At 38.2% G+C, this 17,828-nt stretch overlaps 1 protein-coding gene across 1 annotated transcript in view; it reads left to right on the top strand.

Moving 5' to 3' along the window:
* Window positions 1–17,828, top strand: part of NEK9 (NIMA related kinase 9) — a 1,697,515-nt gene that overhangs the window by 88,642 nt on the left and 1,591,045 nt on the right. The window contains exon 2 of the mRNA XM_044073912.1: window positions 15,043–15,220. Coding sequence (XP_043929847.1) covers window positions 15,043–15,220 — 178 coding nt within the window. The remainder of the gene's footprint in view (window positions 1–15,042; window positions 15,221–17,828) is intronic.

Raw genomic sequence — 17,828 nt, 5'->3', positions numbered from 1 at the left:
TCTTTATGCAGATGACATGGTTATTCTTTGAGCCAGTCCCTGACCTGTAACTATTCAGACCCAACTTCAGTCTGACCTCCACTCCCTTAATTCTCGTCTGAACAACCGTACGCTACTCCTAAACCCCTCTAAAACAAAAAAGTATGGTATTTGGAACCTCACAAAAGCTGAAAAAGACTCCTGAAAATCTCAACATTGCTGATCTCAACTGTGCCCATTATTTATTTATTTTATTTTATATTTGTTAACCGGGAATGTCTGACTGAGCCGTAAAGGCACTTTTTCAGCAGACACCTGGGGAGAAAAGCTCCACAAAGAAAAATTACACACATTTAGTTATTTAGACATGATCAGTATACACACAAATTATGTGGCACATAAACCGTTACAGTGGAGAGAACAAACAAAAAAAAATTAACTTTAAAAATAAAGGTAATTAATAGATTTGTGGTGTACAGCTGAAATTTGGAACATAGGTAGAATACATACATAGTGCACAGGTACAGTACATACATTGTAGATTAGCCAGTGTTTGTGAGTAAGATTGAAAACTATTATCAAGTGCTCTATATTTAGTATGTATATGTTATCCGCTTTCACTAGCCTGGGGAACAATCATGGCACTGCCAACTTTGCTTGAGATGTTGCCTGATGAGGTCTTTAAAGGAGGCTGTGGATGATGTGTTTTGAATGCTAGTAGGGACAGAGTTCCATTTTTTAGCCACTGAACTACTATATAGTGCATCTCCAAAGCTATTGTAGCTGTTGGTGACTTCTAGTAGTAGTTTGCTTGATGATCTAAGAGGCCTTTTGGCTGAGTGATGTTGTACTAGGTTTTTGAGGGCAGGACACTTATTGGGGAGGTAACAGATAGAATGACAGAGGCAGAGCTGATTGTAGGTTAGTAGGTTGGGCAGTTCAAGCCAGTGGAGCTGTCTCAAAGCAGTATAGTGATGAGTTCTATATGAGCATTTTGCAGCAAAGCGGGCAATTCTGTTATAGCAGGCTTCCATTTTGCTTAGTTCAGTTTTGTTGAGATTAGTCAGAATGGGAGATGCATAGAGTAGAGTGGATAGAAGTTGGGAGCGAGCAATGACTGATCTTGTGTTGTTGGTAAGAAATGATTTGATACGGTAGAGTGACCCCAGTTTGGCATGTACTTTTTTTAATAGTTAAGTTGAGATGACTATCAAATTTTAGGTGGGAGTCTATGGTTATTCCCAATAGCTTAGCATGTGCCACTGGAGCAATTGGAGTAGCATTTGTGGAATAGATAGTGAATTGACTGTTAAGTGTTTTTGTTAGAACTGGTTATAATCATAAGCTGAGTTTTCTTTGGATTGAGGATAAGTTGGGCTTTGGTAAGGTAGTTTTCAACGGCAGAGAATGCAAGTTGAGTTGTTTGCAGGAGGGTGGGAATGTTTTGTGCAGCACAGATTAAGGTAGTGTCATCTGCATACTGAATTATAGATGCATGCTGTGTGGAGGTATGGAGGTCATTTGTGAAGACTGTGAATAGTAGTGGTCCTAAGATAGAACCCTGTGGGACTCTTATAGTTATGGGCAGCTGAGGAGAGAGAAGTTTCCCATTTCACAGCTTGGTACCTGTCAGTTAAGTAGCTTTGGAACCAGGTAAGAGTGGAATTTGATAGATGATATTGGTTTAGTTTGTTTAGCAGGATTTGGTGTGATACTGTGTCACATGCTTTGGACATATCCAAAAAAAGAGTTGACACTTGTAGGCCTTCATTTTTGAGACTGTTTACTGTGTCTGTGAAGCAGAGGAGGGCTGTAGTGGTACTATGGCAGGTCTGAAACCATGCTGAGTAGGTGACAGGATGTTGCTGTCTAGGTGATAGTTTAGCATCTGGGTATGGATGCATTTTTCTAGGATTTTTGCCAGGGGGGAGAGTAAAGCAATGGGTCTGTAGTTATTAAGTTCAGTGGAGGTCCCGCCTTTATGTATGGGTGTAACATAGGATATTTTCCAGAGTTTGGGCACACAGTTTTCAACAATTGATCTGTTTATGAGAGTGGAGACTGGGATAGCAATAGTATCTGCTGTGAGTTTCAAGAAATAGCTGGGGAGTAGGTCGGCTGCTGTTGATTAGGTTTTTAGTTTGGAGATCATGCTTTTGATTGAAGTGGTGGAAACTGTTTTGAGGGTAAAGCTTGTATTAGTGTTGTTTGTGTTGGGGGGGATAGTGAGGAAGGAACTGTCCTGTGATACTAAGGATAGAATTGAGTTCACAAAGTGGGAGTTGAATTGTGTTTCGATGGGAACTTTAGTGTCAGGGGTGGTTGGTTTGGGGGTAGCCTTTTGGGTGGATTTTAGTAGCTGGTTTACATTTTTCCAAAATTTTTGCGGGTTGTAATGGTATTTAGTTTGTAATGTTGTATAGTAGGTTTTTTTTGTCCAGCCTAATGCATTTTTTTTGCACAGTTGCGCAGTTCTTGGTACTTGGTTAGGCTTTGTGTTTCTTTAAAGCCAGGCAGTGTCTCTGGACTTGAGGATTTGTTTGGTTTCTTTACTGAGCCAGGGGTTTGTAGAGGTTCTAACCTTGATTTTGCGCAATGGAGCGACAGTGTCTAGGTGTTGTAGAAATGTTTTGTTGAAATATGCTACAGCCTGGTCAAGTGGGAGGGTTTTTTGGGGGGTCCAGTCACAGTTACAGAGTAAAGTGTTGAGGACCTCAGGAGAGAATTTTTTTGTGTTTCTAGTGGATATATAGTTAGTGTTTTTTCATTAGAAACCACCACATCCTTTAAATACTTAGGTTTACAGCTAGACCAGTATTTTAATATCCAAAGTCACATTGCAAACACCAGGAAAAAGATCAGTTGTCTTTTATATTTAAATTTTAGAAAATATCTTCCTTTTTCTCCAGGCCATTTAGAGCTGCAGTAGTCAAATGAGTCCTTCTTGCTTAATTTGAATATTGGCTCCGCTTTGTAGCCACAGCCTCTTAAGTTTTTTTTTTTTTTTTTTTTTTTTATATCCACTCTACAGCCAATCGAAAATAAAGTTTGCCGATTCATTTCCAGTTCCTCCCCACAGGAATACCACTGCATCACCCTGTCCAAGACCAAGTGGCTTTCAATCTCCTATGGAGTTGAGATACTCCTAGGGTCTTTTGTTTTCAAACTAATTCAACCAGCTGTCTTTCCACCCCTACAAACTCTGCAGCCTCTCCCAGTTAACTCCTTCACTCCAGGCACCCCAAACTAAACTGCATGCACTGACCATTCCTTCTCCATTCTTGCACCCAAACTCTGGCAATTCCTTCCTCTTCGCCATAAAGAAGTCTTCTCTTTCCCAACCTTCAGAGCTCAACTCAAAAGACACCTTCATCAAAAATCTGATTGCAAGTGCTTTTACAATGGACACATAAGCTAACTCCCTCCTCATCTGCATCACTTCTACTTTGATGACTGTCTCTTCTCAGCTGCTGCTACCCTCTCATATTTACTACTAAAATTAATTCAGATTTCATTTTCTGCTCTAATATTTATATGTTATATTAATTGTCTATGAAATTATCTACTTTCTGTAATTACTCTGTCTTTGTGATTTTGTTTACTTCCCTTTTTTTTGTGAATCTCTTCACCTGGGCTGTGCCTACAAATGGTCTCTAGTGATCAGTGTATTACCCCAGTAAACAAACAAAAATAAAATAAATTATAAAACATATTACCTGCCATTGTTTATTTGTGAATTGCTTATCTAATGTCACTTTTCAATCCTTTCTAACCTCCTCCAGTTGATTCTTATAGTTATCATGCTTCCTCTTCCAGATAAAATCCTTCAAGTCTTTATTAATTGCTATCCACAAGTTCTCCTCTGGTTGATAAAATTATGCCAGGCATGTGTATGAAACCAAAAGGACTAAAGCATTTCACTCTTTGTAACTTGGCGTCCATACCCATGAAACAGAGCTTCCAGTTTCTCAGCTTTTGTATTATCTTTTTTTAGTCCCTTCCAACATGTCCTTAGCTGCCATAATAGAATCCTTTTTAACCCATATTCCTAAGTACTTCATTTTATCACATCCCCATAAATATGGTTATTGCCATACCAATTTGTGTGTTTTGCCTTTTTGTCTTCATTAATTTTGTATCTCAAAAAGGCTTGAAACTGTCTTAGAATTTTCCACAACACAGAAATTCTCTTTACTGACTTTGTAAGGTGCAAAATAATATCATCTGCAAATAGACAACTTTTCTTGATTTTCATACCTGTTATATCCTTGAATTTCTGAGTCCCTTATTTTCTTTGCCAATGGTTCTAAATATAATGTAAATAACAAAAGGGAAAGAGGACGCCCCCTGCCTGGTTCCTCTGTTCAGACCCAGCTTGTCAGAGAGGACCTCCCCCACATTAATTTTTGCCTCCAATCCCTCATATATCCACCTAATCAACTTTATTATTGTGTGAGGGAATGCAAATGCTTCCATTGCCCTACTCACAAAATCACAGCTTACTTTGTTGAATGCTGTCTGTGCATCAAGACCCATCAACAACAGCGGTATTTTCTTACATTCTGCTTCCCTCTGAATCATCACTGTTTTGCTGATGTTGTCAAATGTTTGGCTCCCCTTCACAAAACCAGATTGATCCATATTTATCAGTTTTGACATCACCTTTGCCATTATTTTAATCATTATAGACGTAAACGCTTTATTATCATGATTTAGATTTGAAATGACCCTATATGAAGCTGGACCATCTTTAGGTATTACAGCCACCACAATTTTATTTCAGGATGTTGGTGCTTCTCCTCCTTTTAAAATACTGTTAACGTGATGAACTGGAATGCTTTGTTTATTCTTGCCTAGTTTTTAAATTTCCACAGGAATAGCATATATTCTTGGAGTCTTTCCTGTAAATTGGTTAGATATCACCATTTTATCTCATTTCCTCCTATCCTAACTGTTAATAATTGACCCTTATCTACCTATGACCTTGGCATATTTAATTCTTCCATTTCGACTTTTTCTTGATTTCCACATGTCTCTGCTTTATACAGATTTTCATAATATTTCCAAAATATTTCCAAAATATATCTGTTTCTGTAGGATCTCTGGTTATTTTCCTTGTTTTAGGCTCCCTAAGCTTGGCAACAGCCCTTTCTGTTTTCTTTTGGCATGTGATTTGAAATAGTTATCGGATGCATAGCAAAACATTCAGTTAAATGCACATGTTCCTGTGAAATATAATTTCTCTGTAGCCTAGCCCAGTTTTTCTACCTTGGGTAATAATGTGTAAATTCTTTACAAGCTACACTCTTTTGTTAAATCGGCGATGCAGTGGTGCAGCAGTTATTGTTGTCCCCTTACAGCAACAGGTTTTCCTGCTCGATTCTCGGTTGGGGGTACCTTCTCTGTGGAGTCCTAACCTATCTCACGATGGTCTAATCAGAGCTCATGTTCCCTATTAGTGGGCGAACAATCCAACTCTTGGTGAATTCTGCTTCACAATGATAGGAAGAGCCGACATCGAAGGATCAAAAAGTGACGTCGCTATGAGTGTTTTGCAGTCACAAGCCAGTTACCCTGTGGTAACTTTTGTGACACTCCTGCTTAAAATGTAAAATGTATTTATTTTTATTTATTTATTTGTTTAACATTTGTTTGCTGGGAAAGTCTGACTTGGAAAGAAGCCAATTTTCAGCGGAGGCCTGGGGAGAAACGCTCCAGACGCATGTCTTTGTAACGTGGGAGGAAACAGGAGTACCTGGAGAAAACCCACACGAACACAGGGAGGACACGCAGACTCTGCACAGAAGGCACTCCAGCTGAGAATCAAACTGGAGAACCTCTTGCTGTGAGGTGACAATGCTATCGCTGCACCACTGCACTGCAAAAGCCAGAAGAATCGTGATGCCTCACTTTCACCATCTGTATTCATACTGAAAGTCAAGATCAAGCGATCTTTAGCCCTTCTGCTCCATGGGAGGTTTCTGTCCACCCTGAGCTTGCCTTATGACACCTGCATTACTCTTTGACAGGTGTATTGCCCCAGTCAAACTCCACACCTGATCCTGTCCCTGGAGCAGGTTGTTGCGCCCAGATGCCTGGGCGCTTGGAGCCAGAAGATCGAGCCCTGGTGGGCTACCCCCCCCCGCCTCACAAGGTAAGTGAAAAAAGGATGAGTAGTGGTATTTCACCGGTGGCTGAGGCTTCCCACTTAGTCTACACCTCTTGTATCTCTTGACAGAGCCAGACTAGAGTCAAGCTCAACAGGGTCTTCTTTCCCCACTGATTCTGCCAAGCCCGTTTCCTTTGCTGTGGTTTTGCTAGGTAATAGGTAGGGAACAGTGGGAATCTTGTTCACTCATTCATGCGTGTCACTAATTAGATGATGAGGCATTTGGCTACCCTAAGAGAGTCATAGTTACTCCCACTGTTTACCCGCACTTCATTGAATTTCTTCATTTTCACATTCAGAAATCACGTAGTGTCAGCAGCCATCCTGGGCCTTTGCGAAAGGCTTCCGTGTGTTTGTGTGGGTTTCCTCCGGTTTCCTCCCATATTCCAAAGACATGCATTTGGAGCATTTCTTCCCGGGCATCTGCTTAAAATGGGCTCTGTCCCAGTTGGACTTTCCGTGTAAACAAATGTTATATAAAATTAAATATTTCCCTTCTAGTCCCTCACTGTTGTAAAATTAAATTCCAGTTCCCATGTACAAGTAATATTATGTACTGAAAGATGATTATTTCTCCCATAATTTAATGAAGCTCAATTTTAGTACTTTTAGGTGTAATATAAATACATGCCAGAGTAATCCCCCCCCCCCTTGCCAGTAGCCTGTTACTACTACAAATAAACCATTATTATCTTTTTCCACCTCTTATATCACTGTTGGAGCTCCTCTAGCAGTTAGTACAAGTACTCTCATTTTCCTTTGTCCCAGATATTTTACTGAATAACCATCCTGAAATCCTTCATCAAATTCACATGCTCAGTTTTTTTCAAATGTGTCCCCTGTAGCATAGCTATTTCCACTCTGCATTTCTTAATAATTGCTATTAGTACTACTACTCCTTTTTTTCATATACCCGTGAGACCATTCACTTTCAAAGGTAATACGGAAAGTATTGCCATTATGAAAAGAAGTTACCCCCCCTCCCCGTTATGTATAATAGCTTTTTTTAATGTCTAGCTTAAACTTTTGTGTTACATGCATACACTAATATTTGGCAAGCTGATCATTTGTTTCTTGTCATATTCATTTGAACCTATGTCACATCTTACAAGGCTTTTTGTTTTAAGGAAAACCCTAAAAAAAGCACACCCCCAGAACACTCCCATAACCTGTTAACTTGATGCAAACGCACAGAACTATTTATATCTTCAAATAATGTTTAACCCTTCTAATAGGAACAATTGTCCCACATTGACAGCTACATTCATAACCTTAAATTGACCTATGGTTAAGGTTATCCATGCTAAGACACATGGAACAGCCTGTGCTTATACTTAACACCAAGTGCTGTCTGTTTTGGCTTATCTTTATTCTTCTCCCATATGTAGAAAATAACTTGAATGCTTTCATAAAACACGTTCTAGCAATTGAAAAAAAGTGTTGTTTTTATTGTCCGTGTATCAGCTTGTATTCATAGAAACATGAGAACCAGATACACAGTTGCCTTAGGCTATAATCCTCTCATGTTGCATTGTGAACATTTATTTGCTAAAGGGAAAACTTTTCATTACATTCAGGTTCTATTATTTACTTGCTTCCATTTAAAACTTGCCGTTAGATCAAGCCAATTTCCTGTGCAGTTATTCCCCTATGCAAAAGTAAGGAAAAGCATATTGGTTTTACTTGCATCATGATCTGTATATTTTTGCAACCCATCCCTCACCTCAGCGACCCAAGATTACAGTCTGGTATCTTAAACATGCTTTTGTTCAGGCTTTCTTCTATTTTACATTACAGTGCCTACATTTCTTAAAACTAAACAAGTATAAAGGACGAACAACGAGCACCTGTTTACTTTAGTATCCCTATAATACACAAGAATAAGTGAAAATGCTTTACTGTACAATGTGCAGTATGTCATGTTTTATAAAAATACTGTTAAGAACAAAAATTGTTTTACTTACAGTTACTTCCTTTCCTCTTCTTCCCCTCTTCTTAATGTTCTTCCAAACATTAATTACATGAAGTAGGGAATATGCTTTGGAGTCCCCTACAAGTTTAACAAAGTCATAAGTCAAAAAAGTCAAATCTTTTTTGTTTTTCTTGTTCAGCCATATTTCCCATATGTGATCAATGCTTTGTAATCACATATTTATTCATTAATTTCCAAATTGTTCATTGTTTTCCTCCTGATCTCTGTCTCCCAGCTCCAGTCTCTGGTTCATTTCCAGTGTACTCCTGGTTCTTCTAGTCAACTCCTATGCTTTTTTTTCTCTTAAGCATTTTTCTTTGGAACATTGGAAAAGGTTTCACTGGCAAAGTCTGTCTGTGAGCTTTATTAGCAGAAGAATAAGAAGCAGAGTCCCCTTCTGTGTGATAACTCTCTTGTTGTTGGACAAACTTTTGTATTTGCTTCTTAGCATGCCCTGCATCAAAAAATGACTTTGATCTTTCAGGAAAAAAAGATAGCTGGATACAGCAGCTTGAATCTCACACCTGCCTCTTGATATTCCCTGATTGCTGGGATAAATTTGCTTCTCTTTTCCCTGGTGTACAGTGAGTAATCATTTTTTCACACACTCCTGTTTCTAACTTTTTAGTACATTGTCCTTTTGCCACAGTTTTGTCACAATCAACTCTTTCTGCTGGTATGGTTGCATTTTACTAGTACAGGTAGTGGCTGCTTTCTGTTGGCCAGCTTAGGAGCATATATATTATGTGCCCTTTAAGTTAACAAATCCTACTGTGAAATACCAGTCCAGTTGCTTATTTGTGCTTCAATAAAATTAATACAGTCTGTTCCTTCTAGTTTCTCTGGTACAGCAGAAAATCTCAGGTTTTCCCTGCGTGCTCTGTGTTCTAACTCTATCATTTTTGAAACGGCTCTTCTTGAGCAGTCTCATACTCAGTTAGCCTTTCCTTCATTTCAACCTCTGATTTTTTCAGTTTTATCGGTTCATCTGAAGCCGTGTCTTGCACCAAACATGGAGTTTGAACATCTTTTGTGGAGCATCTGCAAGATACTTCCTAGTCAGTATTTTCCCTCTACTTTTTCTAGCCGATTTTCTTTAAGGCTTTCTAAGCGTCGTCTTTGCTGGCATCACTTTCAGTTTTATCGGTTCATCTGAATAGCTTTTTAAAGCTTCTTCCATTTTTTCCAACCTTTTGTGATTTGAGTTGATATACTCCTTCAGTGTTTCATTTATTTTAATCAGCTCTGAGCACATTTGATTTATTTTTTCCTCTAGATTACTGGGAAGCTGTGTCTTGCACCAAACCTGGAGTTTGAACATCTTTTGCTGAGCATCTGCAAGATTCTTCCTAGTAACTGTTTTCTCTTACTTTTTCTAGTTGATTTTCTTTAAGGCTTTCTAGGTTTCTTCTTTGGTGGCATCCAGGCAGTGTGCTTACTTGCCAGTAAATTAATTTAATAAAACTGGCAGAATTAGTAGCCCTTATTGTCTCAGTTTCTTTTTTCACACTTGGATAGCTTAAAGTAAGCTAATGATCAGTGTGCAGCCACAGCCATTTTGGAAGTCCCACTATGTGCACTTTTTAGTATTTCAGTCGAGACTGTTTTCAGTACAACAGGCATTTGTGTTTTTAGTCCTTGTTTGAGCATTTAGTATCAGTGGATGAGGAGATAGGTGTCCAGCTCAGAATCATCATCAAACACTTGGTCAGCCAAATCTTTGGGATTTTGAGTTGGATGTCTGAAAATTTGAATGCTAAGCAGGAAAGTCCTTAGCATTGATACCTGTGGTACCACGCTAGTTACAATTTTATGTTCAGAGAAGATACCAGCAACTTTACAGTCTTGATATTTGCTGGATAGGCAGTTCACAATCTGGGGACAACGCAGGTTTACTTGAAATTTGTCTAATTTTTCAGTATGACATGTATGGGGGATAGTGCCAAAAGCATTCACCGGGCTGAGATTATCAGTGTGCACGGACTGACCACAGTCCATTCCCTCTGTAACCTTTTCAAAAAACTTATTTGGTTCAGGAGACAGGATCTGTCCTTCACTAAACCAATCTGATTGGGGGTGTAGATCAATTTAGTTGCCCATTTCTGCATAAATGAGCTCCATGGCCTTGCATGCAAGGACTGGTGAGGTCAAAGGGCCTCTGTTTGCTTGTGTCTGCAGAGAGGCCACCCTTCTGTAGGGGAAGTCAGCTGTGCTGTTTTCCAGGGGTTAGGCACTAACCCAGTGGATTGGCTGAAGTTGAACAGTTTTAATAGAAACCTGAGTAGTGCATACTTGGCACGGTTGAGAATGGAGCCTAGTACATTGTCTGATCCCACAGAAAAAATAATTTCAGCCCTTTAACAGAGATTCTAAGACTTGTTCCAAAGGGATTTCAGAGGAAACTAAATTTTCATGGATAATGCAGGCAGTAGTGTGGGTCGGTGGGTAGGGTAAAGTAAGCATTTAAATTTGTGTGCTAATGTATTTGCTGTATCCTTGGGATTGGAACGTGTGATAATGTTGTGGATGAACTCAATGCATTGTTGGACAGTATTACTTAATCTCTTGATATAACTAACAAATGTTTTGTAGTTTTCATATCTGTAGTGACCTTAAGTTCATACTCTGTTTAACATTTTCTAATGATGAGTTTGAGTGTAGTCTTAAGATGGGGGCTGGGGATTTCTTACAACTTATAATTTCTCCTGCTTTTGTTATATAATTTTATTAATACAGGAGTTGCACCAGAGAGCTTTATTCCTGAATTTACCATTATATTTAGGGTGGACAGGTACATACTTTCCTGTGCATCTGTTTTTGTAATATACAATATTGTATATGCTTTGTTAATGACTTCATAGTATTTCCTAAAGGCTAGTAAGAGGTTTTAAATGTCAGTAATTTATCTTTTTAACAGAATCCTGAATACATTTCATCTGGTTTGTTCTGAATGTCAATTTTAAATGTGTTGCCAACCTATGTAAATCTTAATGAGTAATAGAGCAGGCTTGTAATTTCACTTTTTCTATAGCTACTGCTACCTTGCAGTTTAACATTTGTTAACTTGCCTTATTTAAAATCTTAACTAAATTTACAAATATAGAGTCCTCCCTTTGTTGCTTATGTTTAGCATCACTTAAATTGTCTTGTTTAGTAACCATTTCACTATCTCACTCCTTTATTATTATACCAAACTGGTATGATTTCTAAGAATATCAGACCAAACTGTCATCAGCCTTGCCATTGTTGAAAAATTAGTTGGACAAATGAGAAAAAACTCTACTGACTGTGACTTTTACTTTTATTTTTGCCTAATAAAAAGTGAATGAAAGGACATTGTGATGTAATATAGGGCATGAAATTACTGTAAAAGAGTTAATCTTGGAATCTAGCCCATTCAAGACAAATAATCTTTTAGTCCTTGTTTGTGCCCAAAGTACCTAGGAATAATGTTTAATGAGTTAGTGTCTGCTAAATTGTTTAGTGGCTCTTAAATTAATCAGATTATCATTTTTATCGATTTTGCTGAAGCTGATTCCAAGTTCTTTATTTGCACTTGTGTCTGTTTTCTGTAAAATAAGTTAACCTCCAAAATTAAATTAACTCCCTAGATTAAACTACTCTTAATTAATTACTGTATGCAAGTGCTCTTTAGCATATTTAGCTCCATGTCTGGGAGTCTAGGCCTGGCAACTTCCTCTACTCTCAAAAAAAAAAAAAAAAAAAAAAAAAAGAGCCCCATTCACAAAAAGAATTTCAGTGCCATACAACAGTTTTTGTATTATTTATTTATTTGCTGTCTTCCATTCTGCCTTAGCAGCTGCAGTGTGAGCCTTCCCAGCCTTGGTCTGGATCCTCTCCACAATTGCAAGGTCTTATAGGGTGTAATTGGCAGTGCTATGACATTGAAGACGTGCTGAAACTAGCACTTCAGTAAGAAAAGAACATTTTTTTGTTTTTTGCGAATTGAGGAAGGAGCCAGACCTTTTGGCTTTTATGTGAAAGTCAAATTTGGCTTTATTGAGCAGCAACTGTTGTAGCTGTGGCCACTGTGTGTTACAGAGATTTTGCCTATAAACTTACCACACCATTCTTTGCATTTCTCTTTATTTCACTTTAATTCAACCTCCAACCTCTTTTACCATATATTCAGTAACAAAATAAAATAAAAAAATTAGGGAAAGTTCCTCGTTGCCCTGGGCAGATTTCCTGTAGTCAATATGATTGCTACCTCAGGACTTCTGTGATAAGAGGACACTGGCCCAGTCAAGAAAGAGTTGTTGTTGTGTCTTTCGGCTTTTCCCGGTTAGGGGTCGCCACAGCGGAACTCGGGTCCGCTAATGATTGGTAGTTGATTTTTACGTGCCGAGTTACCATCCCTGACACACAACCTTCAACGAAGGTACGCCCATTCACACATGTTTCCACGCAGAAGATGCTCTAGCTGAGAATTGAACTGGACAGCGTCTTACTGTGAGGCGACAAAGCTACCGCAGCACCACCACTGCTTTTACCCAGTCAAGAAAGAGTAAATAAATAAATTCTATATTGCCTCAAGATAAAAAGAAGTTATAGCCTTCCTGTACTCTTCCCTCATCAGGCCAATAATTGAGTACAATGTCTCTTATGGCAAGTACCTTTCCAAGCAGCTGCAGCAATTAGTGAGACCACAAAGGTTCCTCACAAGGAAAATTCAAGGTCTTCAGCATCTATCTTATGAACATCTTCCCGAAATCACTGTCACTTTATTCTGTTTCATACAGACTACTCAGAGATGATCTTAGCGTTGCATATAGGGCAGTCATTGGCCCTGTTTTATTGGAAATGTTGCCTATCAGTAAGTCAAATGGTACACAGGTTACTTACTCTAATGCCATTAACCTGGTATGTGACATTAGTAGAACCTGCTGGGGGGACAGATTTGTCTCCCAGAGGTTACCACACCTTTGGAACACGCTCCCACTGCATGTCAAGCAGAGCACCTCATTGGCCCTCTCTAAATGCAATCTGGACGATAGGATGGGTAGTCGTAAATTCTCCCCAGGGGTTCCATCTGTGTCCCTTTTGGACAGGGGTGATGGGTGCTGATCTTGGAAATAAGCGTCCTAGGGTAATTAGCCTTGTAACCTCCCATGAATATATCTGTTTATATCAAATCCTATCACAAGTAAATCATAGAGGGAAGAATATATCTTCCCATTCATATTTTCTTTCTAAGGTTTGATGATTAATCCCAAACCTTATGCATCCAGTATATGTTACTCAAAATAGAGGTGATGAAATTATGGGGAAAAATAGTGTGCTTCCACTGTGCACCACTCTAAAGATCATTCATAAGAAGAATTATTCGGTACTTGCGTATTATCGCAACCAGTTTTGTAAGGAACTTACTTGGCTCAATTTTTACACAGAAAAGAAATCCTGCATGGATGAAGAACTCCAGGCACCCATCAACTAAACCATCCTTCTATAACAGTAAAAATTTGACAGAAAAAAAAAAGAAACTCAATGGAATCACAGAATCTGTTGAGCTGTTTGTGCATCTGTTTCCTGTGGGTCTTTGATGAGAAAGGGTTACTGCCTACTTGCACATTCGTGGTAAACAAATGTGAAATAAAAACGTTAAGTTGTAGATTTTTTTTCTTTGCTCAGTGTAATGTTGTTGTCCTTCTAATGACAAAGCTGACATGAAATTATGTGAACAGTACCGTTGTGTATCTGTCAAGAAACGAGTCAAGGTAGCTGCCACGAATGAAGGTGACTGTTGGGACACTGTTACTTCCTACTCCCCCAGTCATAGAAGCGAAGCAGCAGTTACATAACTGAAAAAAAGAAGAAAGCATGATGCTGTTGGGGGAATGAGTGCAACTTGTTTGACAAACTAATCCAAACCTGTATGTCACCTTCTTCCTATTAAGTACAGCTCGGAATGCCGCTTGCATATTCCAGAGAAACACTACAAAGACGAGCCAGCAGGGAATGTCATCTGACTCTGTTTCCCAGTTGTGTCATTTTGTAATCGCAAATTAAATCCCGGTTCTGTAACCAACTCCAGGCAAGCCTCACATACAACCACGTTGGATGACACAATTTGACAGGACACCAAAAAAGAAAACCGAATCTTTGACCGATTCACTCTTTCACATTTTGCAAGTCCAAGTCTGCATTACACAGACTGAGACTTGGAAAAAGCAACATGACATGCTGGCGGTAAAGTGCATACCTAAACAGCAACATTGACTTTTTCATTTTCTATTGATAACCCTGCCTAACACTACCTTCAGTGGGAAAGAAACACATTGTCTGACATGTTCACAAGGTTAACGGTCAAATTTAAACATCGGGAACCAACCGGTATTACCGCGAAAAAATAGTTGCAATAATACGCAAGTACCAATTATTCTGTTTAGAAGTAAATGTTACTTGCATTAGGTATTTGTGTTGGTGCTCATTTACTTTTCCCAGGAATCTTGCCTATAAACCAGCTTCATCTTTTTTACTGCCTTATGTCTTTACTTTTTTTCCTGTTCAGTACTGTACAGTCTATAATGAAAGCCCAGTTTTATGGTATTCTTATAATTTCATTGTTTGTATTAAAAAACAAGTTTATGCTTATAAAGTATTAACTAGTTAAAAGATGAGATTGTAAACAGTTTTTTAATACAATAACCTTTACATCATCATCATAAGTAGAAAGTGAGTCATGTTAAGTAATGCTACTGTTCAGTTTTGTCATTGTAACATCTCACAATCTGATATCCTAACTGGAATTAGGACCTCAAGTTAAACTGCATTTTTATTGAGTGCATTTTATTAGGTTGGCTATATAATAATGTAGTTTCAGAAGTTGCTAAATATTAAGAATTCGTTGAAAATCTATTTTATCTTTAAACGTTTTTTCCTTGCAAAAACAATATTTTAGGATAACTCGCTTGTTGTGTGGAAGGAAGTTGACCTAAAGTGCCTGTCTGAGAAGGAGCGTCGTGATGCTATGAATGAGATTGTCATCCTCTCTGTTCTGCAGCATGACAATATTGTTGCTTATTACAATCACTTCCTGGACAATAACATTCTGCTGATTGAGCTGGAATACTGCAATGGTGAGTTACTTTGCACTGGCATGACACTTCATTCCCACTCATATTTTTAACAGATGTCTGAGAAATGATAGATGCAGTGTTTCTTTTTTTTTTTTTTCCCGTATCAGGTTGCTTTATTTACTTAAATCTCATGACCAATATACATTCAGTACAGTCGTCATGCATGGTGTACAGTTTCCAATTTCTTACCTTGGCTTTTTAATACATCATTGACTTTCCTCATTTCACAAGTTTATACATTTTGATTCAACCCATTATCAAGGTGTACAATAAATTATTCAAGTTTTTTTTAAACTACAGTGGTAATATGGTTTATTTCTGACCATTGTTGGTACATTATAGTTATTCAGGTTCTTCATGCTCCAGTGGTCCACAACTATTTCTTTTTTTTTTTTTTTTTCATTGTCCATTGAGAGCCCAAAACGATTTTCCACCTCCTCTCAGTATTATTCCCTCACATACATACTTTTTCATCCCTAAAGCTCCCACTTTCTCTATGTACATTATTTTTTTGAGGCCTTTTCTTTGCATTTCATATTCTTTCATTTTTATCAGTTCTTCTATCTTTGATTCTATAATTTTTTGGCACTAATAATAACCTTGACATGTAATGATTCCCTAATGCCCCAGCTGTAGCTTAAATCAAAATCCAATTTTCCCAACTGCCAGTCATGCCCTACTACTTTTTTAATTTTTGCAAATTCCATTTAGATCTTTCTAGCTGGGAAAAACTCCAGAAAATTTGTTTCCAGTCTCTCTATTGATTTTGATTACATCTCCAGTAGTCTAAACTCAGTTCTGGAAATTTTTTTATGCAAGTAAGCTGATTTTTCCAGATTTAGTCGGTAGCATGATGATGCAGCAGGTAGTGTTATCGCCTTCTCTGGTTTGATTCTTGGTTGGGGTGCCTTCTGTGTGGAATATGCATGCCCTGCCTGTGTTTGTGTAGGTTTTCTCTGGGTACTCTGGTTTCTTCCACCATTCCAAAGGTAACAGGTGGATTGGAAACTCTAAATTGACCATCAGTGTGAGTGGATATGCATGTGTACTATGGAAGAACAGCCTTGGCAGGGCTAACCACATGGCTGCATGAACATTGGCTCCAGATAGTGATCATTGTTGATGTGACATCCCAGCGCCATGTGCAGAAGTGGAACTAAGGATGTTATAGACAGATGGCTGCTATCCTAGGAGCTTTACATATTTCTACTCATTGTGTAACTGAAATTGTGTCCCACTATTAGCAACTCTGGGGTTGTTTACAATTAAACTGATTATCCCCGCTACCAATGCACTGTAAAGCATACCTATGAACCCTTGATTATTTGTCAAAGGCTGCCTTGCTTCCTTTGTTATTTTGACCCAATGTGGTCTTTGTAACTTGTATCTTTATCTCTCTCGTATTTTGCTAAAATGATGTCTAGTCCTTTGTATTTCATATTGTCTCTTGGTCTCAATCTGTGTGTCTACCAATTCCTTCCAGAACATTCTTTTCTCCCGTACTGGTAATTATTCCCAGTATAACATAGTGGCTTCTCCAACCCACCATTTTTACAGTGAGGAGGTATCTGTTGCAGAGCTATAGCTAAACATCTCAAATCTCCATTCAGAAAGTTTTCTGCTGCTCGTGGTGTTTTGTATTATCTTGTAAATTATTTCTGTCACTTGTCTTTTTCTATTTTCAGTTTTAGTCACCATAAGTTTAACTTTTGGACGTCATCAGTACCATACCACTGTCGTTACATTAACATATTGCATTTAGCATTGTACTCTCTATTTTGAAGAAGGAAATTAATCTTAGCTGTGCTGCATTGTGATAATCCCTGTAAATAAGGCATGGCTAAACTTCCTTTTTCTACTGGTAAGACTGTTGTCTGCCAGTTGACTCTGGATGCTTTTTATTTCCATATAGCTGTCATTATTACCTTTTGCATTGGTACCCAAAATTTAAAGTGTCTGGCTTGTGTATATAATCTGTAAACACTTTATAACCTGGCTTCTTTGCTCCATATCCATTATTGTGATTCTCAATCTCTTTTTCAAATTTATAATTTTTTGCCTTATCTTAGTGCTTTCTTCTTTGGGAGAGTCTCCAGATATGTTCTCCATCCATAAATTCTGTAGTGGTCCATACATGTGGGTATTCCTGAATCATCCTGCGTCTAGGAATATAATTCACATAAAGAGCCTTGGTTTTACCTTATTTATTCTATATTCTGGATTTTCTGGAGCTGCCTCAACAGCTTAAAGTGTTTTGAGTTACCCTGGTGTGAGTATAACCACACAGTCATGTCAGCAGCAAAAAGGCAGTTTCCCTTCCCTTGTGTACCATTTCCACCCCCAATGCTATCTTATCTTAATTTTTTATGCCAGTTGTTCCACGCAAAAAGCAAACAAAGGGATACCCCTGTCTAGTGCCCTTCTCTGTCTTAAACAAGTTAGTTCGCCATTCATTTTGTCACTGTTTACTTTGTATGACTCTTCTGTAACAATAATATAAATTCTGAAGTCGGCCCTTTTCACTCCATTATTTTCCATCATTAACATCAACAGTTTAGTCTTCCTTTCAATCTCTTGATGCAGCATATGTATTTTCGTAGTATTATCA

The sequence above is a fragment of the Protopterus annectens genome, chromosome 6.part0 (assembly GCF_019279795.1).
Source record: "Protopterus annectens isolate FY-2018-M chromosome 6.part0, PAN1.0, whole genome shotgun sequence".
Taxonomy (NCBI): domain Eukaryota; kingdom Metazoa; phylum Chordata; order Ceratodontiformes; family Protopteridae; genus Protopterus; species Protopterus annectens.
The sequence above is the reverse complement of the archived record's forward strand: the minus strand, read 5'-3'. Positions and strand labels throughout refer to the sequence as shown.